The sequence below is a fragment of the Hermetia illucens genome, chromosome 2, assembly GCF_905115235.1.
Source record: "Hermetia illucens chromosome 2, iHerIll2.2.curated.20191125, whole genome shotgun sequence".
Taxonomy (NCBI): Eukaryota; Metazoa; Arthropoda; class Insecta; order Diptera; family Stratiomyidae; genus Hermetia; species Hermetia illucens.
Window position 1 is genome coordinate 52,993,582 of NC_051850.1, and position 27,319 is coordinate 53,020,900.

General features: G+C 43.0%; 2 protein-coding genes across 2 annotated transcripts; one reads left to right on the plus strand and one right to left on the minus strand.

Annotated features, from left to right (window-relative positions):
* The first annotated feature begins 814 nt into the window (after window positions 1-814).
* On the plus strand, window positions 815-14,593 carry LOC119648701 (MRN complex-interacting protein). Its single transcript, XM_038050509.1, has 3 exons — window positions 815-946; window positions 8,323-8,694; window positions 14,127-14,593. The coding sequence occupies exons 1-2, from the start codon at window positions 896-898 to the stop codon at window positions 8,662-8,664; spliced, it is 393 nt and encodes a 130-aa protein (XP_037906437.1). The 5' UTR covers window positions 815-895; the 3' UTR covers window positions 8,665-8,694; window positions 14,127-14,593.
* Window positions 8,646-21,094, minus strand: LOC119648700. Its single transcript, XM_038050508.1, has 6 exons — window positions 20,779-21,094; window positions 20,077-20,726; window positions 19,662-19,941; window positions 14,096-14,211; window positions 13,962-14,039; window positions 8,646-8,779 (listed from the first exon to the last, which is right to left on the minus strand). Exons 1-6 carry the CDS (start codon window positions 20,935-20,937, stop codon window positions 8,716-8,718), a joined length of 1,347 nt encoding a protein of 448 aa, XP_037906436.1. The 5' UTR covers window positions 20,938-21,094; the 3' UTR covers window positions 8,646-8,715.
* Between the last annotated feature and the right edge of the window lie 6,225 nt (window positions 21,095-27,319).

Here is a 27,319-nt window from a genome sequence, read left to right on the forward strand (position 1 = left end):
TTATATATATATATATATTTTTCTTTTTTTTACAATAACGATATCCATAGGAAAAAACAGTAATTCAACAGTTGTAATGTTAACAAAGAGTAATAACATATGTATATGCAGCTGGAGGCAAAAACAGCACCCGTTCGATATGTCCATATTTACAAGACACAAATGATAGAATTGAGCACGGCCGCCGTTAATCGCCATCCCGCAGCCGCCAATACCAGGATTTCTCCTTTTCATCCCGCTTAATATTGATTGCTCTCGCTCTGGAGTACCTACCGGCAGTCGAATTCTGAAGCCCCCATAATCAAGTTCGGGGGATATTCTATCCTTTTGTCCGTGGCCCTTCGATGCATATGATACATAACCGGATCATCGGCAGAATCAAAAATTAGACCATTCCTGTCAAGATACACAAACGCACTTCGGGAGGAATGAAGCCTGTCGTGAGAGTTTTCTCGAAATACCCATCATTTGAGTAGAACGGCTGCGAAACCCAAGGGTCCTCGCCATGCGAAACGGATCGCACCATATGATTCCGAATCAATCTGACGATAACTGTGTCGATTCTTGGTACAGCAGCAACTGCATACATCACGTCATTAGTTACATAGTGTCCCTAGTTTGACGAAGCAGTCCTATTAAACCCCGTGCAAGCACGCAGACATTTCCTTTCTTGGGTAAACAATAAGGCAATAAAATGCGTGTCTCTTTACATTTTAAACCATTTCGCGCTTATCCGGGATTTAAACCACAACTTGTGGTGATGAAAAAAGGTAACCCGTTGACAGGGCGCGAAAATCCACACTTCAGTTGTCATTTGGTGTGGAACACATTTGGAAGTGTAGCTGGGGGATTTCATTTGAAATTAAAGCCGCAGCTAACGACCGTCTAGTCAGCGATGCCTCAGGAAATAAGAGTTGTGAAATGTTATAAATGCCGGATGTATCAGGTATCGTATTTACGATTTACAAAACATTCTAGGTTCTATCGTACATATTTGATGTTCGTAAAGCATCGGTTTCAGTTCAAACCATTAACTCCAAATAAATGTAGCCTATCTGCTGCCAAAGGGTACAATTGGGTTTGTGCGGATCCTCGCACATAGTACGGCATTTCGACAAGTTTCTGAAATTAATTCGCGTTTTAAATAGTAAGTTAGAACGCAAAGGAATTACAATTCAAGGCTCGAATGCATGGGTTAGTGAAGCCAGCTTGGGTGAAGGGCTTCCGAAATATCCGTGGCCAGAAAGCGTCATGGTTAATTTGATTCTCGCGAGGTGTTGTTCCCGAATTTAAACATTTTTATTAAAAACTAGCTTTCCTTGGAAAGGACTAACTTCGTGACAAAAAATATTTTATTGAAAGTCGAAACGTGCAAAGAAATTGAATTGCGAAAACCTTTAAATCACTGCTTGCTTACTCAGTAACTTCTCTCTTTTATTACTCTAAACAAGATTACATCCGTGCAACCATAAGTCCATAAGGACACACATTTTTATGGAACAAAATAAGCAATAAATGCGCAACTAATTTTCACTTAAAACGAAACTTTTTATTTTTAACACTTAACACTTAACGATATGACTTATTAGAATAAGCCTGTAAACCCTTGCCTTACATCCATAGTATGTGCTTCCTTAGCTGAATAGCACTTAAATGATTCCCCCTCCCTTATTCTCATGGTCTCGACTTTAACAGCGCAACAACCGATATCCGGTCTAGTCCTGCCTTAGTAAATAACTCCAAACATCCCAGTCATGCGCCGAGGTACACCAATTCGGTATCCCTAAAAGCTGTCCAACGTCGTGGCTTATGCCATCGCTCCACCGCAGGCAGGCTCTACGTATTAAGTGACCCGTCTATGAGCCGGATTTTATCCACAGTCAGACGGTCTCATAAATTTTATCGTTATACAGACTACAAAATTCACCATTCTCCTATAGGAGGCCAAAAATTCTTCGGAGGATTCTTCTCTCGAACGCGGTCAAGAGTTCGCAATTCTTCTTCATAGAACCCAAGTCTCCGAGGAATACATGAGGACTGGCAAGAGCATTGTATTGTACAGTAAGAGCTTTGACCCTATGGTGAGATGTTTCGAGCGAAACAGTTTTTGTAAGCTGAAATAGGTTCTGTTGACTTCCAATAACCGTGCGTAGATTTCCTCATCGTAACTGTTATCGGTTGTGATTTTCGACCCTAATAGGAGAAATTTTCAACGGTCTCAAAGTTGTAGTTTCTATCTTTATGTAAGCTGTACATTTCGGGTTGCTCTTCCAATAATATCAATATCGTCAGCGTAGGGTGTTGGGTAGTTGGGTGGAATTGAAGAGAATGGTGCCTCTTGTATTGACATCTGCATCGGGAATCACTTTTTCCAGAGCCAGGTTAAAGAGGACGCATAATAAGGCATCGCCTTGTCCTAAACCGTTGTTGATGTTGAATGGTCTCGAAAGTGATAATAATAATAATCGTTGGCGCAACAATCCATATTGGATCAGGCCCTTGAAGTGTGCTAGAGCACCTCCTTCAAGACCGTAAAAGTACACTACAGGATTACAGTACCCTGTAGGAGGCAATATGATCAGCAATGCGCTCGAAAGTGATGCTGCTACTTTTATCCGTCCTCGCACGTTGGTCAGGATCAGCCTAGTCAGACTGACCACTTTCGTCGGGATACCAAATTCTCTCATGACCGTGTGCAGTTTTACCCTGGCTATGCTGTTATCAGCGCCCTTGAAGTCGATGAAAAAATGGTGCAACTGGTGGTCATATCCCAGCATTACGTATGAGACAGATAATGCCTCGTTGCCGATAATGCAATCATCAGGCATTGGTTCGCTGTCGCACAGCTTGAGCATCAGTTGGTGAACCGCTTGGTGTAATTGGTCACCTCCATATATAACTAATTCAGCTGTAATTGCATGAACTTATGGGTTTTAAGCCGATGGATTGCATGGACTGTCTTTTCCATACTTGGTGGTGGTAGCATTTGTTCGTCGTCGTTATTTGGCGGGACTTTCAACTGACCGATATTTTGGTTGTTGAGCAGTTCATCAAAATACTCAACCTATCGCTCCAATATGCCCATTCTATTAGAAATCAAATTTCCCTTTGTTTCGGCAGGATGGTGTTCAGAGGTGGCGGTGAGGAAGACAGGGCGGCAACCCTGTCGGTCAAACCAAAACCAAGTGGCCGAGGAGAACCTCCATAGTGGTGGCACCGAGAGAGGCTGTATTCACTTTGGCTTGCCGGCCGTGATGCAGTAGGCGAATGCTCCAAAGGCCTAATCAGAGCAATCAGACCCGAGTCTGCACGGGGACTCATCTGAAGTGGCAAATTGGTCACGAAACCTCACCAGGGGTATACTGGTACCATGGGAACCGGGATAGCCCTGGACTCTCTACTACTACTACTACTACTTCGGGTGAACTCCCCGTACAGCTCGGTTGTTTGCGGTTGGTTCCCTAGCGGGAGCTTCAGGGGGGTTGTTGGTTATGCTCGAGCGAGAAGAGACCTTCGGGCCTCGACGTGGTGTTGCGTATCAACACGGGTGCCGTACTCCATAGTTTGATAGAGATTTAGGTAATTCTTGCATCCACCAGTATGAATGCTATGTCATGCATTTGGCATAGACTGGTACCGTTGTTGCTTGTCTCAGCGGGGCTCTGATTGTGGTCACAAAATCAATCGGTGTCTTAAGAAGACCATGGGATTAAGTCGTCCAGACAGGTGCTTACGTAAAACCCTAAAAGACTCACTGTTTCGGCAGGATGAGCATTGAGGTGTATAAGGCTTCATCCTGCTGACTTGTTGGTAAAACTTGCGCGCCTGGTGTGGTTGCCCCCTGTACTTTTCGAGTTCACAGATCTATTGGTTCTCCCAGGCTTCCTTATTCCGCTCGACGGAGTTCGTGATAAGTCTCTGCGCGTGACCGCGTTATTTGAGAATACAACATTACTCGGTATGCAGCATTCTTCCGTTCCGTTGTTAGTTTACATTCATCGTCAAACCAGCCGTTCCGACTTTCTTGCGGCTGGGGCCAAGTTTGTTTTTGGTCGTGTCAATGATATAATGGTCCCCCTATAAGTTCTGACACTCATCAAGGCTGAAAATTTGGTTAAGTGGTCCCATCTGGAGGGGCTCATATATGTTTTGATCGCTTCGCCTCGTAGAAAGTATCCTCCTCCGACTCTGCAGTCTCCTCTGTAAAAGCGTGAACGTTAATGAAACTATATTTCGAAATTTGCCTCGCAAACATAGAGTGCGTAGTCTTTCGTTTATATTTTTAATACCGATAACATCAAGATTCATTTTTCGACTGACTAGAAAACCTATTCCTAGCACATGGTTTACTGGACGGCCGCTGATGATGATGCAGTAGCTCTTCCCCAGGAAACCGTTTCCTGTACAGCGCATCTCTTACAGTGGTGTTACATTAGCCTTAAATTGAGCCAAGGTATCGATTAGCTGTGTCCGGATGGCTCAAGCGGTTAGAGTGCTGTGCTGTCGTAGCGAAAGGTTCAGATCTCATTGGTGGCAGAGGGATTTGTTATCGTGACTGAATTTCGGATACCAGTCGACTCGGCTGTAAATGAGTACCTGAGTAAAATCAAGGTAATAATCTCGGGCGAGCGCAATGCTGACTACATTGTCTCCTACAGTATACTGTAGTGTACCGCTACGGTCTTGAATGAAGTGCTCTAAACACTTAAAGGCCCTGATCCAATATGGAATGTTGTGCCAACGATTATTATTATCGGTTAGCTGCTAGGCCGCATTCGGTCTGCATAGGGAACCCACATTCCATAAGAAAATGCGCAAATAATTTGCCAGTTGTAGTAAATCAGCACCAAAAACCTGATGTCTGATGAGTCCATAGGCGGGGCGCTCATATAGAAAATGCCGTGGATTCAGCTTCCTCATTACGGGAAGGACGCGTACAATCTTGGAGAATTCCTATTCTGAACATATGTCCAGCTAGTGATTAATGGCTAGTAAAAATACCTACAATACTTCTGCAAGTCTTCCTGCTTTTCGACAGGGTAAACCTTGTCGAATATTTGTTTGGTTCTGATAGCTTCTTGCCTAGAATAACTCCCATTTCACTTCTTCAGAAGGAATGTCCCCTCATCTCTGGAAGGCAAAGAGCATTGAGTTTTTTTTCCTTCTGTAAATAATACCATTGTGGTTTTATTTGGATTTACTGAAAGTCCATGCCTGAGGTACCAATTGTCAATCAAATCAACGGCGCGTTGTGTATTTCTACACACCATTTCGAGATCTCGACCAACAACCAGCACAGCCAGTCATCCGCATAAGCTTGAACGTGTGTTGGTCGATTTTTCATTTCGCATCGTAGTGAGTCGATCAGCATACTCCATAGAAGTGGCGATAGCACATCTCCTTGAGGGCAGCCTTTCGATGCTTCTGTTGTTAGGTAGCGATCGATATGCACCTCAACGCACAGCAATCTCCGCGTTTGCATAGCGTAAATCCACTTAATTAAAGTTTCATCGACATCATGCCCTCTGGCGGCATCACAGAGCTTTTGGAAGGACGCACAATCAAACGCCCCTTCAATGCCCATGAACACCCTCATCGCGTACTAGCCTTTAAAAATTGCGTCTTCTGTCTTTGAAACCAAAAGGTGAAGAACAGAATCACATGACTTTTCACGCTAGTAAGTATGTTGGTTTTAGTGTGTGCGAATGTGACGCTCAACCAGTCTCTCCATTTCAGAAAAATGATGTTAAGCTGGTTTGCCTGAAGTTCTTTGGATTTGAATAGTCAGGTTTAGTTGTGAAGACTACCTTCACCTTGTACCAAGAGAAAGGCATGTAGCCCATCCTCGAAAAATATTTTTTAGAGGTTGCTCTAAGTATTCTACACCCTCCTGTAGCATAGCTGGGTAGATGCCATTTATGCCAGGTGCTCTGAAGTGTTCAAATGATAGCATAGCGGCTCTCTTCTTTTCATTGGTAACCACCGTTCCCGCAGTTCCCCTGGCAAAACCTTCGTGTTAAAAGGTTTGCAAAAATCGTCATTTCTCTTCCTCCCACTTTTAAAACTTGTTATCCCGTGTGGTGTACTTCCAAGAGAGTCTGAGTGTGTAGACTAAACTCTGGAGGTCGTGAAAGTACCAAGTCGCTCTGATCTAATGATAGCAGCGTAAATGCCATTTCCCCATGATGCCTAAGTGTCCATAGCGAGGCAAAAGTCCGTCTGCACAGCCTATAAGCTATGAAAGCTCATTTCATCTTTGCCTCTACACGTTTGTTCTAAAGAAGTTTCTTAATCAAAATAAGTTCTAGATATATCACTTCTTCGCAAAATTGAATGGCTGTTCCCCTCATTTCCGGAATATCGTAGCAGTCAAGCCCTTGGTAGAGCATAGTCCGCCAACGATTCCTCTACGCACCATCGTACACGAATCGCTCAAATGCGCTTCAACTTCTCCCAGGACTTTCCGAGACGCTTGAACTACTCCTCTACTATACTACGCCAAGCGCTTCTGCCGCGACTCTCGCGTCAGCCATTTTGGAGAGTGGATCCCACCGCATGACGTAGCCAGCAACGGAATTGCCGCCTCTCCCCACTGCCACTTCTGTCTTCTGATCAACTCGTCAACGGGTTACTGGCCTGAGCGCCGAGCAAGTTCTTTAGTTTTTTATTTCAAACTGTATAAGGTCAGCGTACCAAGATGGTACGTCGTAGACGAAAGCTTGGAGCTTCCGAATAACAGTGGATTTGACTTTCCATGTGCTACTCCCATATAGCAGCACAAAAAGAACATTAGCACAGTACAGTCTTAATTTGATTTTGGTGTTAGATAACTGCATTTCCATCATCGTCAACAGAGACGATGGTTTCTAGATATACAAATTGATCAATGCCTTTGATGCTCTGCCAGCTAGTGCAGATAGCGCGAATGCGATAACCTCTCAGACTAATAATCTTGTTTCGTTGGTGTCTATCTTCAGATCAAATCTACTTGCCTATCTTTTCAAATTCCGAGCCATTTGAGCCATGATTCGCTAAGAGAACATACTGATGGCATGAGCGTAACCGAGGCATTTGAAGAAAGATGTCATGATCAATTAAACTCGTCCACGTCCTCAAGGCAAAGCAGCATGAAGAATAACACCGATAACTAGAAGAAATAATATCGAATAATCCAATCCTGACGGACTACTCTTTGGATAGCGATCTAAAAAAGATTTTTCGTCGGTGTTCTGATAGCAGATATTAGCATTCTTGGAATACCCCTAATGCGTAGAGCACTCCCGATGCACAATCGATTGACACTGTCGGAAGCCTTCTCGAAATCGATAAAGACCAAGTGAAGCGAAGATCTGAGCTCCGCACACTTCCAAAATGATCCGCAGGCGTTCGAGTTATTCATTGATGCGTTCCAGGATTATTCTAATTATTTTGTGACAGCAGGCAATACGCAGATACCCCTCCAATTGTCGCACTTAAGACGGATGCCTTTGGAATCTTAACGATCATCGTGTTCTTCCATTCCTTGGAAAAGGTTCCTAAGACTTCCGTACGAGCGGAAGTAACAGACCTCAACCCTACGAGGGGAAGTTAAGCCCAGCGGCTCTACTCCGTTTGAGTGCATTGGGGAACAAAGGCAGTACAATCGTGGTTTCATTTGAATTTACTAAGAGTCCATGCATGGGAAAACAAAATATTGTAGACCTCTATACAAGGTTCCCAAGCTTTTATCAACAGCCTGGACAACTACGTCATCGGCATATGCTTGACTGCGTATTGGCAATTCAGATAGCTGTGTATTGACTGGCATACTGCAGAGCAGTGACATTCTCGAGTCGACCAGGGGATCCTTTTATTGCATTCACAGCACAACTTATTAACATAATCCGTTGGCACTTGCGTCGATGGAACACACAGAATCACCGGGTAGCTAAATTGAGGCAACTAGACGTTTCTGCCTTACCATTAACCTGGCATTGCACGGGGGTCGCAGAATTTTCTCAGTATGATCGCGTCTAACAAATTTAATATTAGAATATCGACTCTCGGTCTTGTGGGTCTCTTATCATAAAAGATCTTAGCTCCTTTTTATTGACTTAATAGACCGAACTCATGGCTCCTTTACCACCAGTTAATTGTTGACTTAATTGCATTAATAATTTGACTTTGCAGTCCTCAATTCCACTAGAATTATTTCGATTATTTAAAAAATAATTTTTACTTTGGAACATTGTCTATTTACATCTACATTGACGAATAATAATATAAATTTGTTCAACTTTCAGTAAATTCAATGATTAAATAATTAAATGCTTTTTTTCCTAGACCGATATTGTGAAAAAAGCGAACAAATGGCAATGTAAACTGTGCGGCGAAAAGCAGTCGTTGCTTCAAGAATTCTGCCGTGGCACTGGTAAATTTTGTAGAGAATATGCACAAAAGATGAATTCAAAGTGCACATCAATGGACGAAGCCCATTTAGAGGTAGCAACCATTCTAGAAAATCTAAATCAGGATCATGAAACTGGCCCAACACAGTCAAACAATATTACCAGTTCTAATAGTCCACCAACGAAGAACAAATGGGCTAAATATGTAGAAGATGATGATGAAAGGGGAAATGAGGAAGAGGATTTCAATTCGTGTCGTGAAGAGTTTTTGAGTTGAAACGGATAAAAAGAAACCGATATTCTGAAGGTAAATAAAACTCTTATATTTTTATGTTTCCTTGACAGCAAAAATTTGGAACGTTCCATTTTGTACTCCAGTAATCAGCCAGCATCTGAAAAAGAAAATTTGTTTTAATATGTTCAGATCATTGTAAATATATTTGTCTATAATTGAAAATGGAGAAATATAACAAAGATGATCGAGAATTGGTTAGTTCGAATCGCCAGTACAGAAGCAAAAGAAAAGCGAACATTTACACATAGTTTTGAGTACAGCATTGCATGCCTTCGGATTAGTGGATTGAAGTGATAATATAAAAAAAATTGAAATGAACATTTTATTCGATCGAAACCAAACTCGAAATCTCCTTTTGCCAACAAAGTACCACTTCCTAGAAAAGGGTTTGGCGTAGACTTGTACGTCCGCATTACTCGCTTGCCTTCTGTTGCTCATACCTCAGTTTGCGATGAATCAGTTTGCTTCTTGCGCTGGGCAGAGTTCTCTCGCTTAGAGTAACGTCGACCCCAACGTCGGAATTCTCTGGTTCCACTAGTAGATTGGTTTAGTAGTGGACCTGCTGTTCCTCGTACGCCAGGTAAACTTTCTCGTTGAAAGGCCACTGACGTAGAAAGTAATTTGCTTCTTACTTTTGTCAACATTAAATCTAGCTTTTGAAGAGTTTAAAATAGAATGACCGGATGATAAATCATTAACAATAATTTTAGGGATGTAATCTCTTGCGCCAACATCAATTTGTCAAACATGGCTGTTCGTTTACTTTGCACTGAATTCTTCTTTTTTGAGGTAATGATTCTCCCCTGAGTTCGTTCGGAAGTTCGATGAAGTCCGCGAATTGAAGGAAAAAAATAGTGATTATTGCATTGACCACATGTAGTTTGCGCCCGAAATTAATCTCATCATCATCAACGGCGCAACAACCGCTATCCGGTCTAGGCCTGCCTTAATAAGAAACTCCAGACACCCCGGATTTGTGCCGAGGTCCACCAATTCGATATCCCTAAAAGCTGTCTGGCGTCCTGACTTACGCTATCGCTCCATCTCAGGCAGGGTCTGCCTCGTCTTCTTTTGCGACCATAGATATTGTCCTCATAGACTTTCCGGGCTGGATCATCCTCATCCATACGGATTACCGGCCACCGTAACCTGTTGAGCCAGATTTTATCCACAACCGGACGGTCATGGTATCGCTCATAGATTTCATTGTGTGGGCTACGGAAATCGTCCATCCTCATGTAGGGGGACAAAAATTCTTCGGAGGATTCTTCTCTCCAACGCAGCCAAGAGTTCGCAATTCTTCTTCCTAAGAACCCAAGTCTCCGAGGAATACATGAGGACTGGCAAGATCATTATCTTGTACAGTAAGAGCTTTGACCCTATAGTGAGACGTTTGGAGCGGAACAGTTTTTGTAAGCTCAAATAGGCTGCCAACAACGGTGCGCGGATTTTGGACCCTAGATAGGAGAAATTTTCAATGGTCTCAAAGTTGTAGTCTCCTATCTTTATTGTTTTCGTTTGACCAGTGCGACTCGATGTTGTTCGTTCTTTTGGTTTTGGCGCTGACATTGCCACCATGTACTTCGTCTTGCCTGCATTAATGTGCAGCCCAAGATCTCGCGCCGCCTACTCGATCTGGATGAATGTAGACTGTACATATCGGGTTATTCTTCCCATGATGTCGATATCGTCAGCTTAGGCTAGTAGTTGGGTGGACTTTAAGAGGATCGTACCTCTTGCATTTACCTCAGCATCACGGATCACTTTCTCGAGGGCCAGGTTGAAGAGGACGCATGATAGGGTATCCCCTTGTCTTAGACCGTTGTTGATATTGAATGGTCTTGAGAGTGATCCTGCTGCTTTTATGTGGCCTCGCAGATTGGTCAGGGTCAGCCTAGTCAGTCTTATCAATTTCGTTGGGTTACCGAATTCTCTGGGCGTGTACAGTTTTACTCTGGCTATGCTATCATAGGCGGCTTTAAAGTCGATGAATAGATGGTGGAACTGATGTCCATATTCCAACAGTTTTTCCATCGCTTGCCGCATAGAGAAAATCTGATGTGTTGCTGATTTGCCTGGAGTGAAGCCTCTTTCGTATGGGCCAATGATGTTCTGGGCGTATGGGGCTATCCGGCCTAGCAAGATAGTGGAGAATATCTTATAGATGGTACTCAGCAACGTGATACCTCTATAATTGCTGCACTGTGTGATATCTCCCTTTTTATGTATGAGACAGATAATGCCTCGTTGCCAATCGTCAGGCATTGATTCGCTGTCACATACTCTGAGCATCAGTTGATGAACCACTTGGTGTCGCCTCTATATTGAAGCAATTCGGCTGTAATTCCATCGGCTCCTGGCGACTTATGGTTTTTAAGGCGATGAATTGCACGGACTGTTTCTTCTATGCTTGGTGGTGACAGCATTTGTTTGTCGTCTTCAGTTGGCGGGACCTCCAACTCGCCGATATTTTGGTCGTTGAGCAGTTCGTCAAAATACTCAACCCATCGCTCCAATATGCCCATTCTGTCGGAAATCAGATTTCCCTCTTTGTCTCGGCAGGATGAGCATCGAGGTGTATAAGGCTTCATCCTGCTGACTTGTTGGAAAACTTGCGCACCTCCCTGCACTTTTCTATTTCACAGACTTGTTGGTTCTCCCAGGCTTCCTTTTTCCATCTGTAAAGTCGCTTCTCCGCTCGACGGAGTGTTTGATAAGTATCTGCGCGTGCCCGCGTTCTCTGAGAATGTAACATTACTCGGTATGCAGCATTCTTCCGTTCCGTTGCTAGCTTATATTAATCGTCATACCAGCCGTTCCGACTATTCTTACGACTGGGAAATTTATGTTCCTAGCATGAAAAATTGCGGACTCTTGGCCGCGTTCGAGAGAAGAATCCTCCGAAGAATTTTTGGCCCCCTACATGAGGGTGGACGATTCCGTAGCCTACATAACGACGAAATCTATGAGTGATACCATGACCGTCAAGTTGTGGATAAAATCCGCCTCAATGGGTTACGGTGGGCACTTAATCCGTATGGGTGAGGACGATCCCACCCGGAAAGTCTATAAGGGCAATATCTGGCAGAAAAAGAAAACGAGGCAGACCCTGTTTAAGATGGAGCGATGGCGTAGGTCAGGACGCCAGACAGTTTTTAGGGATATCGCATTGGTGGACCTCGGCGCAAACCCGGGGTGTCTGGAGTTCCTTATTAAGCCAGGCCTAGACCGGATACCGGTTGTTGTATTTTTGTGGCCGTATCAATGATAACGTTCTTCAGGTGGTTGTGAAGATCATTTGTTGATCTCTGTTGACTGCGGTTATTGCGGCATCCATTTCCCTCTTATAGGTGTTGCAGAGGGCTGTGTTGTGAATGGCTTCGGTATTCACTCTCACCTGATTGTCAGAGGGGATTGTAGGTGGTGTCGCAATTCGAACTCGGAGCACTATGCCAACGAGATAGTGATCCGAGTCTATATTGGCCCCCCTATATGTTCTGACATTCATCAAGGCTGAGAGGTGGCGGCGTTCAGTCAGCAGTGGTCAATTTGGTTGAAAGTGTTTCCGTCTGGAGAGGCCCACGTATGTTTTTGGAACGCTTTCCGCGCAAACAAGGTACTCCCCACAACGATTTCGTGCGATACTACTAACTGAATGACCCACAGTCCGTTATCATTGGTATCCCTATGGAAGTTATGGGAACCGACGTATCGCCTGAATACGGGTATAGCCTTTCGCTTATATTTTCGAAGCCGATAACAGCAGGTTTCATTTTTTGGCTGACTAAGAAACCTACTCTGAGCACATGGTTTACTGGATGACCGCTATAATATATGGTGTAGCGGCTCTTCTCCAGGAAACCGGTCTCTGTCCATCGCATCTCTTGCAACGCTGTTACATCAGCCTTATATTGGGACAGGGTGTCGGCTAGCTGCTCAGCAGCGTTCGGTCCGTACAGGGAGCGCACGTTCCATGAGAAAATGTGCAAATCGCTAATCCGTTGTCGTTGCCAGGTTCGTCGTTGTAAAATCCATCCTGTCCGAGGCTCCTTCCGTGGCTTTCTAACATCGGTTTTCCATGTAGGGTTGTCAACCCTACTCAACCCTCAGCCTGGAGGATGCGCGGGAGGCCCGCCTTCATCCTTCTCCGTCTGCTGTTTTTCATGAAGGAAGAACTCCCAGCGATCACCACGTGGAGTTGGAGATAGGGTTTGGTAGTAAAGATGTTGGTGTTGTTTCAGCAGGCGTTTCCCAGGTTTTATGCTCCATCCACTTTTCGCCCTGGGACCTATACTACCCTTTGACCGCCGAAATAAATCTGTAAGCTGTTAATGAAATTCCGGAAGACCGAACGATTCGTGTTTTGTACAATACACAAAAAAAGCTGACGTGGAAGACAGGCCGTGAGAGGAAAAAAATATCGCGATATTCTCTTTACTGATGAAGAAATCTTCACAATCGAGGAAAAGGTTAATAAACAAACCGATGTACGCCCGAAGTTGTTACCAAGGGAAGAATAAAATGGCGCGAGCCCAGCATGGTCGCCACCACACTAGCGTAATGGTCTGGCGGGGAGTTTTTTTAACATGGGGTTACCGATCTTCACTTCTGTAAAGTTGGAGTAGAAACGAATTCCAGCATATAACAAACCATGCTGGAAGAGGTTGTTGAACTCCTAAACGGTACGTTATTCGCCGGGCGGAATTGGTGCTTTCTAAAAGTTCAGCGCTGATGCACAAAGTCAATCTAATCCAATAATGACTGACAGCGCATGTTTCCGATTTCATCTCCGCAAATTGAGCCTAGGCCGAAAAACCACGTACTTTTCGGTCAAAAAGAAAGGCGATGCTCACAGTTTACGTCGATTATAACAGTTCTGTTCATTTTTGTCAGTAAACAAAGGGTATTATTTGGGCATTATGAGATGTTTCCGTGAGCTATTCGTCAAAAACAAAAGGATTTGTAGATCAGCTACTTGTGCACTTTACACCACAATAATATTTCGTTGCACAATGACATTATTACCCCCGAGTTTTCGAAAAAAGCATGCAACAACAACCATCCGGCTCCCACTAAATTCATCCGATTTAACTCTCTGAAATGTCCCGGTTAACCTGAATCTATTTATCTTCAAATTCCATCTATTTCCCAACTATATTACTTACCGATAAAATGATTCGAACACAAACGTGAAGAACAATAATCCTCGTTGAATAATTTCAATGTAACTTAGAGGCTACGAGAGGAGAGGGGTTGGAATGATTAGAAAAATTACTCACCCGTTATCGCTTAGCCTTATTGGTCCTTCTTTCTCAGTTAAACTGCCTTTTACGTAAGATCTTTGGCCATTCCGGAGTCTAAATAGGAAAAGAGTTCGCCTTTGAACTGGTTACATAGTTTCTGGACAACTTACCGGAATAATTCTATTGATTTATTTTTTCCAGGTGAAATGACATATTCAACATCTTTTGAACAAACAATGGAATTTTTAAATGGTAGAGGCATTCTAATCAACAGCAACGGTCCATCCTATAAATATACGTAAAAACTACAGTTAGCAAAATACATTTTGATAATAAGTTAAATGTTAAGGAATCTCTTATGAAGATGTGTTCTCAGTTTAATTTTTTTAAGATACTTTATGAATAGAAATAAATATTATTAAAAAAATCGTTCTCTACAAAAGCAGTTGGTTAGATTGTTTGTTAGAGAGATAGTGGATCAAATTCCACTGAAGTTTGCTATTACAGAGAAAGTAATGTAATTGGATCTAAGTTAGCTAAGGGGATCGATTTCTTATCGAAAATCTTTCAGGGTAACCAGATTTCTGCAGAGAATGACTTCTTATCGGCGACTATAGAAAACCTGATTATAATTTTATGGTATGGAATAAATGAAATGAGCCCACCAATACAAACTACGCGCCATATTGATTCTTCTTTTTAGATATTTTTTTAGGCACACTTAAAAGTCGAGTAGCTAATGCATTGTAATAATAAAAGCCACATTGGGATGGCTACGAATAATCCGCAGTCGAAACATTGATTTCACATTTTAAAAACTTCAAGACTTTGGGAGTAGCACTGTACAGTATGGGGCCGAGTTACGCCGAAGCACATCTCAGTATTTTTCTGCTGTGTATTTGATAAACTATCAACTAGGTCATCACCTGTCCCTTATGTGGGACTTCACAAGGTTACTGACTCTAAACAAATTTCTTCCCAATCGGATACGCCACCCTAATTCCACTTTCGAGTTGGCTACATTTTTTAGACCCACCATGCCTTTGACGTCTTATTTAGCCCATTACTGGGTCTGCCCTTGCCTTAAAAGAAATTATCTTTGTTTAAATCTTCAATTTTTCCTTCAAAGCCCTGGTTTAGTTAGTTCAATTGATTTGATCTTCGTGGTGCTTTATTGAGACTCCGTTCCTTTTTCTGAAGATCACCCTCAGTAAATGAAATGATGTTCCAGTATTTGGGTCTTTTCGACAATGTTGCATTTGCATTCTAGACTCAGGAAGTATCAAAAATACAGTTCGGATATTCTGCTTTGCTTTTGTCATGAAAATATATTAGATCCGTTTAATAAACATAATAATACTTTGCGCAACGATCTAATTGGATCTGGGTGTTGAAACGTGTTAGAGCACTTTATTCAAGACTATGACTTTACACTACAGAAGTAGGAGCCAATGGTCAGCATTGCACTCGCCCGCGATTGTTATTGATTTTCTTGAAATGAATTGTACCGTTCATCTGCCTTTGCTATTTGTCCCCCTTCTTAAAGTCTGAATTGTCTGAGTTCTTGGGGCTTCTATTTTTAAGCAATTCGCCATTTTGTGTTGTCAAAAGTTTGATCTGCATACAGTTGCAAAGTTTCAAATGGCCATTCAGCGTATCTAGCCACTGTTATTTCGACCAGTCTTTTGTTCATATCCAATCGACTTATTTGTTTCGACTAATCTTGTCATTTCGTGACCATACCGTCGCAGATGCCTCTCTAGCAATGTTTCCACGATCGGTACAACCCCAATTTGGATGTGATCATGGTATATTACTGTATCTTGTCTCCATTATCAGAGGGCGAAAGGGCAAATGTCAGTACGGCAGATTTTGGATTTGAGACGTTCGTTGATACGACGATCACAATGAACGCCACTTTATCCAGCTTGCGCTGTGTGAAACAATTTCTTAAAGCAATTCATCGTTCTCCCCGAGATATTTAAATCACTCGATTCTGAGCAGGGCACTACCACTGACAGCGATAGTGATTGTTTCATTAGGATCGGTCGTTGAAAATTCTGTTTTATTCGGATTCAATCTGAGACCGTGTTGCATGAAACGATCAGAGAGAAAATGCCAGAAGGCATTTTTCTCGACATCAGGTCGACCTGTTTGTGGTGCGTATGCGGTGAAGAAGTGAATAGTGCAATCCGACGAAGTTAATCTAATCGCTTCGCTTCTTTAATGGCATCACGGAAACCATCTGGGATGTCAATGCCAACACCATATTGAGTGTCGCAACTTTTAGCACCACATCATCGAGTTGGTTGTAGAGCGCAAAAATCAATGTGCCTTTTTCGAGCGCCTCTTCATTTGATACCCGACATGATTAAATAAAATTTATAGTATTGGAAATCCTCCTCAACTCCATGATATGGAACCTCATACTGGACAGTTTAGTGAAAACCCTACTACTATTCACAAAGTTATGGTAGGTTAAAGTCGCATCTTATGCACGAAATTGCAGCAGCATACGAGATAAGATGCCAATATAACATTGAAGTTAGTAGGCGGACAACAACGGGCAACGTATAAATGGAACCGAATAAGCCCAAATATTCTTACACAAGAAAAATCTCTCATATCTGAGTTTCCGGTTTCTGATATGCCGGTAAAATCTAATATATTCTATTTTTTAAATAGTATGTATAAGCCTTCCAACGCCAGCATCTGGGCTGTTGGTTGCTATTAACCTGTCTGGCCGCCACGTCTTCCTCTTGAGTTCATCGTTTACAAGTCCCGTGTGGTTTTCCTTTCTTAGAAAACTTCCGCTATTTTTTTACGTTTTTATTCTTCGTCTTTTTGTTGGTGCTGGCATTCACGGGGCTGGTGGCTACTAAGGTAAGGGAATACACGCTTGCCAGCTACAAAGCCTTCTATGCAAAATCGTAGTTCTTGCCATAGTTAATTTTCGTTTCCGGATATGATGACATTTTATGTTATCGTGGTCGCTGTACTGGTGGCTTCAACTTAAGCCATAAGGAGGTATGTACGCTTCAAGCCAACACAGGCTTCTTATGATTTTGTTTAGGTTTTAATTTGCTTCATCCATTTCCGTTCACTGTCCGCCACCTATGACCCCTCTACTAGTGAATTACTTAATCTTTAAACATTGTAACTCAATAATTCAATATAAGAATAATAAGTGTGTGTGAAGTGTGTTAGGGCACTTCATTCAAGACCGCAACGGTACACTACAGTACATTGTAGGAGGCAAAGTGGTTATGCACTCGACTGAGATTATTACCCTGATTTGACTCAACCGGTCAACTGATATCCGACATCTAGTCACGATAACAAATCCCTCTGCCATCAGTGAAATTTGAGCCGCAGCATTCCGCTACGACAGCCCAGCGCTCTAAACACTTGAGCCATCCGGACACATACGCATAATTTAATGCCAAATAAAATTGTTAAATTTATATACACAGGAAGGATTTTCAATTCTTCTATTCGTCTTGATTCAATATTTGTTCTACGAAGGATAGAATTTTACCGGATGCTATGGTGTTCTTAAGTTGCTCATTATCGTGGATAAATAGAGCACTGTTAACGTGCTCCATCAAAACATCGGAAGATCTGCAATCATCTGAGTGCTTCCGTGATGCAATACACTGTACTGAAATTACCCTTTTTTGCGACTTCTGTTTTTCTGATCAGTCCAATGGTAAATTTCCTTTTATATGGCTATGCTGCATTTCCCAGAGTTCGTCAAAGAATCGCAGCATTATCGGGTCACGGTCGCCCCCAATCGCAATAATCATCAGAGCTCTCAGATCCTTATGCTCGCCATTCCATCTTTAACTATCCGCCTTTGTCGGTTTTTTGTAACGTGACTCGAAGCTTGGCTTGGCTAGAATGTATTTTGGTGACGGCTAAAGCTCTATTTATACTTAGCAGTAGTTAGCGTGTCACACATAGCAGAAACGAAAGTATTCATACTATTCAGCAAGTAGCGTGTCCAATGCAAAAAGTGTCAGGCACAAAAGTATTCTTCCTTTGTGGAAGGATATCGTTCATGCATCAATGTGAAAAAATGAAGAATGAAAGCATATAAAATTAGTGTGGTTTTTATCGTCAAATGTAACTACCGTTCCTTCTGAATGACATTCTAATTCTTCGTTAATTTATCCAAGCTGATGATAAGTTCATAGTTGAAAAAGGGACAAATTTGGCACAACACTACTATTTTCGCGAATAACCGTGAATCAGGCCAGATTTGTCAAGAACTGCGGAACTACTAACGCAATACGTGCGTGTTTACTCAAGGCGAAACACCGTGAGAAGCATCGCCATTTCTCATCTTTGATCGTGTTCCACACGAACTCATCTGGTATGCTCTGCGATAATACTTTGTACCAGAAGAACTCGTGCGCTGTGTTCAATTTCTCTACCCCGATCCGAAAAGTAAAGTTAGAAGTGTGCCGAGTGTATCAAAACCGCTTCGTGTCTCTGTTGGTGTTCATCAAGGAAACGCCCTCCCCCATTTCTCTTTGTTATTGTTACTGACAATTTCACACGGGACATCCAACGTCCAGCGCCCTATACATTGCTTTATGCAGATAATGTTTCCGTAGTGTCTAATAGCAAAAATGATCTCAATCAACTTGTCCAGAAATGGAATGATCGCTTGAATCTGAATAAAACTGAGTTTTTGACGACCGAACCCAACAAACGCGCAATCACTGTCAGCGGCCTGCCCAGAACTGAGCGATTTAAATATATCCGGTCAATGCTATCAGCCAATTGAGAACTGTGTTATGAAATTGCTACACGCATTAATGTAATCTGGATGAAGTGGTGTTCTACAGCTGGTGTTCTTTGTATTCGACGTATCAACAAACGTCTCAAATCCAAAATTTACCGCAATGCCGTATGTCCTGTCGCTCTCTATGATTCTGAGTTTTGGCCAACTATAAAAGACATGACTCTTGCGGTAATGGAGACGAAGACGCTGCGTTGGACTAGTGGCGTGACATGTTTTGATCACATCCGAAATGAGGATATCAACAATCGATATGGGGTTGCACCGATCGTGGAAAAACTGCGAGAGAGGCGTCTTCGATGGTATGGTCACGAAATTCGCGCTAACGAGAATTCACTTGCCAAAATTGGTCTGAACATCGAAGTCGAAGTAAGCGACCAAAAGGTCGGCGGAAACAACAGTGGCTTGATACGCTGGATGGGAATTTAAAAGCCTCGCGATTGCATCCAGTTCAGGCATTTGATAAAACCAAATGGCGAAACCGATCACGACGAGCCGACCCCGCTTGTGAACGGAACAAAGGCTGAAGAAAAAGAAGACTACTATTTTCGCGAAATTATAAATCAAATAGAAGTTCACATTGCACTCTACACATGAAACAACTTTATGTTTGCGAAATTTATACTCAAATTCCCAAGAGGTACATTTTGATATTGATTGGCCTCCAACGCAACAATTTCTAAAAAAACTCATGAGGATATCCTTGCTTCTTCACTTAAGTCAATGAAATAACTTTTCAATTTCCCTACTAGGACGCTTTCCAGCACGGGAAAAATATTCTTTGCGAGAATTCGAACGAGTTCTAGAAAAAGCTCAGGCTCATAATCACCCAAAGGTCAGGATGATCAGTTTTTGAAATTCAAATAGCGTTAAATTGTTTTGCGATACCTTAATATACAACATGCAATAGAACTTGCTCTTAAACTTACCTCAGAATTTCTCATATCATGCAGAAAAAGCTCTCCACTCAAATCGTAGCTAATAATAACATCCGCTCCATTAAAATTTCCCTTGGAAAGGTAGGTTATAGCAAATGTGTGTTTTTCTAACTCAACATAAGCTGGTTCTGTTACGTCTGAAGGCTTAGTGTAAGTTGTCGTTTGAACTGTCGAGCAATATAGAAGTCGTCCTTCTTCCGTGCCTACTAAGAAATTGGATGGATGCAACGCTAAAATTGTAGTTACGGCTGCCTTGGAATTTATCCTGAACCTGGAATGATGAATTTAGGGGACAATTTAAAGAAACACTGCCTTTTCATCTTTTAAGTAATGGTCTTTTCAATATCGTCCAAATTTGAAATGATTCGAGAAATGTAAATTATTTTAATTATCGAAAATTCAATACCTTTTATCCAAGACAATCTGCTTCGAAATTTTCCATAAACATACAGAACCATCTGAGTGAGCGGTCAACACTTCATTTATTTGGAGCCAATCTACTCCAACGATAGAAGCATACGGTATCGTCATGTAAGCAATTTCCTTGATATCTTCTAAATTATTCGTTGACTCATGTTGCCAAATATAAAAGTCGCATGCAACAGTCACTCCAGCAAATATGTTCTTATTAAAGGCATTAACTGCCAAAAATTCAATACACGCTTTTACAGGCACCGTTCGAACCTCTGTGAAAACCACAAATTGTTCGTGTGGAATTCTTTTTGGTATGTAAAGTGATATGGTTTGATTGACATGTTCGCACCATCCCTGATGAGGGGGTGACGAAGATACAACAAGGTCGGGGACGTTATCTAAGCGAGTTGAAAGCCAGGCAGCTTTGCCCGTTGAATGAGTATCTTTAGAATCTCCTCCCGGGCTTAACTGTTGATATGGTACCAAAGATATATTCACGGCGCTATACTCTAATCCGCTGTAAATCTGTGTAACACCTTCCAGTAGCTCTGCTTCAATAATCGGATATATTTTTCTTAACCATTTTGCTAGTTGTTGGTCATTACACGACTGTTGTGGTGGACAAAATTTTTCGGTTTGAATCTGAAAGAACAAATGTTTGAACAAGAAATAGCCATTTTTATAGAAAACTCACTCCAATATTACGTGATTCATTGGCTTGCACGAATTGATCCGTGCTTGCCGGGAGGGATTCTGTACCACATGACGCATCTTTTAATTTCCAATGTTTATCACTTTGAATTGTTGAAGGAAATTCATAAACCTTGGAGGAAACTTCAACGAAATCGTCCATTTGTATCCAACTGGATTGAGTTCTAAGCTTGGTGGTAATGGTTACTAAGGAAACATTGATTTTGCGCAGAAACCTAGAAAGCTAGTCATATGCGGCTCAAACACACAGTTCAGTCAGTTTTAATATTGCAACCCTTTTATTCAGTTGTAGTACTGGTCCACACTAGATTCTAACCTGCACCTTTGAAGGGGCAGGAAAAGGGAGGCTTATGAGATCTCCTTATTTTACGGACTTGAAGAAAAGGGAAACTATCGAAGTAAAAGCGTGTGAATCTGGTGTGTGATTAGTGTAGCAAACTGAAGTAGCACGGGAAAACTAGCATAAAAAAACGGGAAGTTAGAGTGGAGGAGGAAAAAGGTGGGAAAGCATGAGCAGGAGAGGGGAGAGTAAAGCTAGAGTCTGATTCTAGCCTCTCTTATAAAACTGGCAAGGAATATCGAGAGGGAACTATCATCCGCCATGAGGAGGTCTAGTGAATTATAACGTTTAGTCCAAACAAGATTTGTCGTATGCCGAGAGAACTTCTTGCACTGAAAAAAAATGATTCGCGTCATCCACACCGCAGCTATCACAAACCGGTGAAATGTTGAAGATAACCGGGCTGAGGACACACTTTTAGGGGAATGGCATTGTTTATCAGGACGTGATGCCCCTGCATGGTTAACTTCCTATTGCGCATGGTGTCCCATATCTAAATTATGATATCGGTGGGCTGCTCCTTTTTAGCAATGAATTTTATGAGGAGGGACAGGTCCATCCTCTCGTAGGCTTTACTGATATCCAGAGTTAGGTGAAGAACATGTTTTTTGTGGCTCTTCCTAATGGCGATGTGAAGTAGCAAGTGGTAGGGCCACGAGGAGTAGAACCTGTGTCTCTTGTAAGCAAAACTGCTCTGCGTAAGCAAGAGGAGATCCTCAAGAGCTTGGACAAGCCTGGATTTAACCATGGCATTCGTTAATTTGGAGAAAATGTTGAGGAGGGAGATCAATCTAAAGTTGTTAAGATCGTTTTAAGATTTACCCTTCTTAAGGATCGAGACGAGTTTGATCTCGCGCCAGCCCTCGGGTGGATTTTGGCACAGCCATATTTCATTTAAGGCTCCCAGGAGCTCATAGGTGTAGATTATCCTCCGCTTTCTCTGCCTGTCAAGGAACTAGTGCGGAAAGAAGGGTTGAGAGGCGAAGAGGATTGCCTAAGTCAGAGGGAGGAGACCGAGCCACTATTATAGTATCCTTTTACAAGGTTCAGCAACTGGAGGCACTTAGTGTCGTCGCAAACGTCGAGGTGTTCCTTTGGATTCTAAAAAGTGTTAAGCGAGTTGATTTGATTCCCCAATTCTTTTGAAGATTTGCAGTCGGAGATCACGCCTCGAAACCAGCTATTTCTTGCTTTGATGATGCTTTTGAAGATTTCCTGATTTGCCTGTGTTTTAAAGTTTCTGAAGACTTGTTATTGTGCCCAGAATAAAGATTTCAGACCAACAGACCACCAGGCTTTAAAAAATGAAAAAAATAGCGCAACCGATCACGACGAGCCGACCCCGCTTGTGGAGAGGGACAAAGGCTAAAGAAAAGAAAGCCACCACTGCTACTGACTGATCCCCTGCTGTTTGATTTGAAGGTGCAAAGAGTGATTTGGTTTTGGATGGTTTCCGTTATCTTTTGAATACCAGGGAGAGGGTGATTTTGGAGAGTCTGAAATGAAATCAAATGCCAGAGGAGTAAACGCCCATCCGACCAGCCATGGAGACAAATAAATTCCGCCACAGGAACTGAAACACAACTTTCGATGGTGAAGTGCAAAGTACCCACGGAAAGTAAAACATTTGGACGAGTGTGGACTCCAAATAAAGTGCTCGGCAGGCAACGCGCAGAGACAATTTGCAAAAAATCGCCCCAACTAGGAATTTCTGTAGCAAGGTGAACATTTTTTAATCGTTAAGCATTGAGATATAATAGTTAATCAGCATAGTAACTTGTTAAATTTATTTGCAAATTTAGAAAGAAAACGTCTTAAAAGATTGTGCAGGGCTCTTTTCCTCCGCCCTTTGCAAACCTCGATTCCTTGCGGGTTGCTTCGTTTTGCCGTTTTGGATATCTACGGAGAAAGCAGAGAGAGATCTTTCAATAACTATCGTGGTGGCATGAGTGTCACCGGTTTGGCGTAGACTCCTGGCAGCATTAATTGATCAACAGAAATATAGCACCTACAATCGTGTGTTATTAGTCGCGTACGAGAACCGGGCTCGTAGTTTTAAACACCGGATCCACGTCAACGTTTCGGCGCCCAGGTTGTGAAGGAAGCATTCCTGACATCACTTTTGCGTCGGAATCTCTGGCATCATCGGTGGACGGCTGGCGAGTCCTTGAAGACTTCTCGGCAAGTGATCATCAGTACATTGCTTTCGAAGTGTTTGACGCCACTTGCCGGCGAGCACCCCTACGTGTGGAATGTCGCGAGGGTGAACATCGGAAAGTTCGTCGAAGCTCTTGGAGCAGGTAGGACCGCGCTGGGGGGCACTCCGGGGGGTGGTAGTGTCGCAGCTGACACCGTTGTAAATTCAGTGATGAATCTGATAACGACGGCGTGTGAGGCTTCCATGCCCTGGAGAGGCCCCAGGCGCGACAAGCCTTCTATGTACTGGTGGACGGCAGAAATTGCCGACCTACGGAAGGAGTCTTATAAGCTCCGTCGTTTGGTACAACTTTTGCACGACAACGAGGAGGCATGTGCCGTAAAAGCACAATATAGATCAGCAAAACGAAGACTCCGCAGCGCTATAAATAAAAGCAAAGCTCGCGGCTGGCAGAATCTTGTTAATGAGTTGAATGAGGACTTGCCTATAAGCTTGCCACTCGGAAAATCGGGGCTCTGCGGTAGCCCTGCTTACTGAGCACCGACTAGATGGACCGCATTGTGCGGGCATTGTTCCCCAGACACCCTGTACGGGTTGATGTAAATAGCGCGGAAAGCGTCGGAAGTTTACAAACTGGTGTTCCGCCAACGGCCAGAATTGCTGCTTGAAGTGTTCAATGTGTGCTTGAAGGAGGGCATTGTTCCTTGTCGCTGGAAAGTGGTCAAACTCGCGTTGATCAGTAAGGGTAAAGGAGACCCGGAGCTCCCTTCTGCATACCGACCGCTGTGTATGCTTGACACGGCCGGAAAAGTGCTCGAGAAGCTCATCAGGGGTAGATTCTCTGAAGCGATCCGTGCTGCCGGGGACTTATCCGCAAGGCAGTTCGGGTTTAGAACAGGGAACAGTGGATGCTGCTATGGAGGTCGTAGATGCGTTTAATCGAGCCGGGGCACACAGCCGTCGATCTCGACGGATAGTGCTCCTCATAACGCTTGATGTCAGAAATGCCTTCAATTCCGTAAGATGGACAGATATGCTAGACACACTAGAGAACTCCTTTCACGTGCCAATCTATCTCTTGCGAATATTGAGGGATTATCTGAAAGACCGCTCCCTGCTCTATGAGACGCTAGAGGGCCAGAGGAGGATGGAAATCACGTCGGGAGTAGCACAGGGATCCATCCTAGGGCCGGACCTCTGGAACTCTTCCTACGATAGTCTGCTGAGACTCGATATGCTCGAAGAGTCGCGCCTGGTCGGTTATGCAGACGACGTTGCGGCACTTGTTGCCGGACGCGCTGTTGAACAGGCGCAAAGCAGACTTGGCATATTGATGCGACGGGTAAGCGGATGGATGACTGCTCACGGTTTCAACCTTGCGCTGGAAAAAAACCGAAGTAGTCATTCTAACCAGAAGGAGAATCCCGACCCTGCGTCCCATATTGATCGGCGAGTTGAACATAGAGTCAAAACCAGCGATTAAATATCTTGGTTTAATGCTCGACTCGAAGATGAGCTTCTTCGAGCAAATCAAAGCAGCAGTGGACAAGGCTGCAGCTGGAGTCGCGGCCTTGAGTCGGCTAATGGCGAATGTCGGGGGCCATATATCAACTAGGAGACGTCTCCTCATGGGAGCAACGCAGTCCGTTCTTCTCTATGGTGCGGAGGTATGAGCTGATGCCCTTGACAAGGAGGTGCATCGTAAACGCCTCGCTCAAGTGCAGAGGCAGGGAGCTTTGCGAGTGGCGTCTGCTTATCGCACCGTTTCCGAACCGGTTGTGACGGTGATTGCGGGAGTGATCCCCGTTGTCCTCTTTGCCAAGGAGCGCAAAGCTGTCTATTGCCGTAAAGGCGAAAACTTAAGAGAAGTGGTTGCCCGTGAAGAACGTCAACGCACCTTTAGCGAGTGGCAACTTAGACCCATGGTTGAACAGAACGCACGGTGAGATTGATTACTACCTTACCCAACTTCTAAGTGGGCATGGAGGTTTTCAGTCTCCTGATTGTGTGTTCTGCAATGGAGTGGCGGATGACGCTGAACACACCTTTTTTTCTTGCGAGCGGTGGGACGTCCTGCGCCAGCAGCTTTATGCAAACGCAGGGGAGCTCTCTCCAGACAACATTGTCAGAGAGATGCTGAAGAGCGCTGGCAGCTGGAGGCGTGTTGCGCATTATATTCGGGCTCTTCTTATTACAAAGAAGATTGAACTCGACCGGCGGAGGGATCGAACGGTAAGGGGTTCTCTAACAACTAACAACAACTCCCTTCCTTCCCTCCCCTCCCGTTGGTGAAAGGAATTCCCTGACTTGGAGGCTTCCAAAGCCGGGAGAGCGGGAGGGCTAGCCCGAAGTAATGTGTCAAACGGTTCCAGGCTAGTTCTCTGATGATAGGGAGGTGTTTAGTTGGTAGTCCGCCAGCGTGCTGTTGCGGGAGTCCAACACTGTGCGTAAACGCATTCACCTACCTTACTCCCAAAAAAAAAAGAATTAGTCGCGTACTTCGTAATAAAATACTTCCGATGTTCCCTTGAAGACAGGACATTTCCCTAAGAGTTTGGCAAATATCGGATTCTTAAGATTGCGTTGCCATTAATACACAGCAGTTTGGGGGCTTTCACTGCCAGCTGTTTCGATATGAAAGAAGTGATGAAATTATACCTGGGAGGATTTTAGGATTGACTTTTTCCCTAATGAAACTTGGCATTGATAGGAAATCTGAAAGTTCAAGTGAGAATTGGGGTCTCGGTTGATCTTAATAATTCTTTTAAGTTAGTTGCGGATGGTTTAGCCTTGACCTCTTTATTTTTGACCTAATTCCCAGTGATAGTTCTTACCGGAGATTTTCTCATTCTTGGTTTATTGATCTTCTTAGGCGCATTTCACAACTTTCACAACGAATATTCAGTGGACTCAAAAGTGCTCCCAAAAATTGTAGGATCTCAGACTCCTGATCGTCTACAAGCGTCAATTTTAAGAGCTTTTCGATTTTGTAAAGTTCCTTTTTAGTTAGGGGAGACCTGTGAAGTGACTGTTCTCTCCGTTGTCGTGATTTCTCGTACAAAAGCTCGAGGATTGTCGCTGAATACTGAATACTGACTTCTTTGAAGAGGGCTCTCTTTGAAGACTTCCGCGATACTGTAGAGGTAGTTTCTGGTATAACTTCGTTTAAATGCTGAAATACTTCATCGATGAGAGATTTGCTTTTTAGTCGAACGAGTATTTTTCTTAATTTCCTTTTTGAATGTTCGCCAATTTATAGATTTGATCTGGATCTGTTTAGTGGATCTGCAGTACAACAGCAGATTATTATGTACCGAAAGAGGAAAATGCCCTTCAAATCCTTGTCATAGCTTGTCGTGACTCCCCAAAATGGGCATTGCATAATATTTTGGTAAATTTGGTCCTTCTGGACCAATTGATACTGTTATTGAGACACAGGCTCTGGTGTCATGCTCCATTGATATCCTAGAAGGCCAAGGAATTTTGGCCGCTCAGATTAATATCAAAGCTCATTGCCTACTACTTTTTTTATAGAGAATCAATAAATAAATTCAACATTTAGCATAAATTGGGATGAGAACAAGTTGAAATATTGAAAAAAGGTCACAAACTATCACCCTTGCATTCCCACCTTCTGTCCCGTAATGGAAAAATTGTAATTATCTTTCACGAGGTGGAAAAAAACAAGTACCTTATATTTAATTAATTATCGAAGGGTTCGCTACAAAATTGTTTCAAACTTTTTAAAGACAACGTCGCGAATACATATTATTATTGAACTCTGTCAATAGAGACTGAGCATTTTTGCCTAGCGTAAATGATCTTAAACTTCTTCATAAAATATATAAGTTTAGTAAATATATTTAAGTACAAAAAATATCTATGGAGGTTGTTAGTGTTTACATCACTACGCGAAAGTGAAATTTCCACTGTCATTTGAAACCAATTGTTTGACTCCCAAGATCAAGAGTGCCTTGATATGCCTAGATGTTCATACCTCAAGAAAGGACAATCAAATCGATAAAA

Excerpts from the sequence above, each read along its gene's own strand:
- LOC119648700 (XM_038050508.1), bottom strand. The coding sequence starts at position 20,937 with ATGGACGATTTCGTTGAAGTTTCCTCCAAGGTTTATGAATTTCCTTCA. Across the intron at positions 19,942-20,076 it reads CAGATTGTCTTGGATAAAAG|GTTCAGGATAAATTCCAAGG; the intron begins GTATTGAATTTT and ends TCATCATTCCAG. Across the intron at positions 14,212-19,661 it reads ATGATATGAGAAATTCTGAG|GATGGACCGTTGCTGTTGAT; the intron begins GTAAGTTTAAGA and ends GTATATTTATAG.
- LOC119648701 (XM_038050509.1), top strand. The coding sequence starts at position 896 with ATGCCTCAGGAAATAAGAGTTGTGAAATGTTATAAATGCCGGATGTAT. Across the intron at positions 947-8,322 it reads ATAAATGCCGGATGTATCAG|ACCGATATTGTGAAAAAAGC; the intron begins GTATCGTATTTA and ends TTTTTTTCCTAG.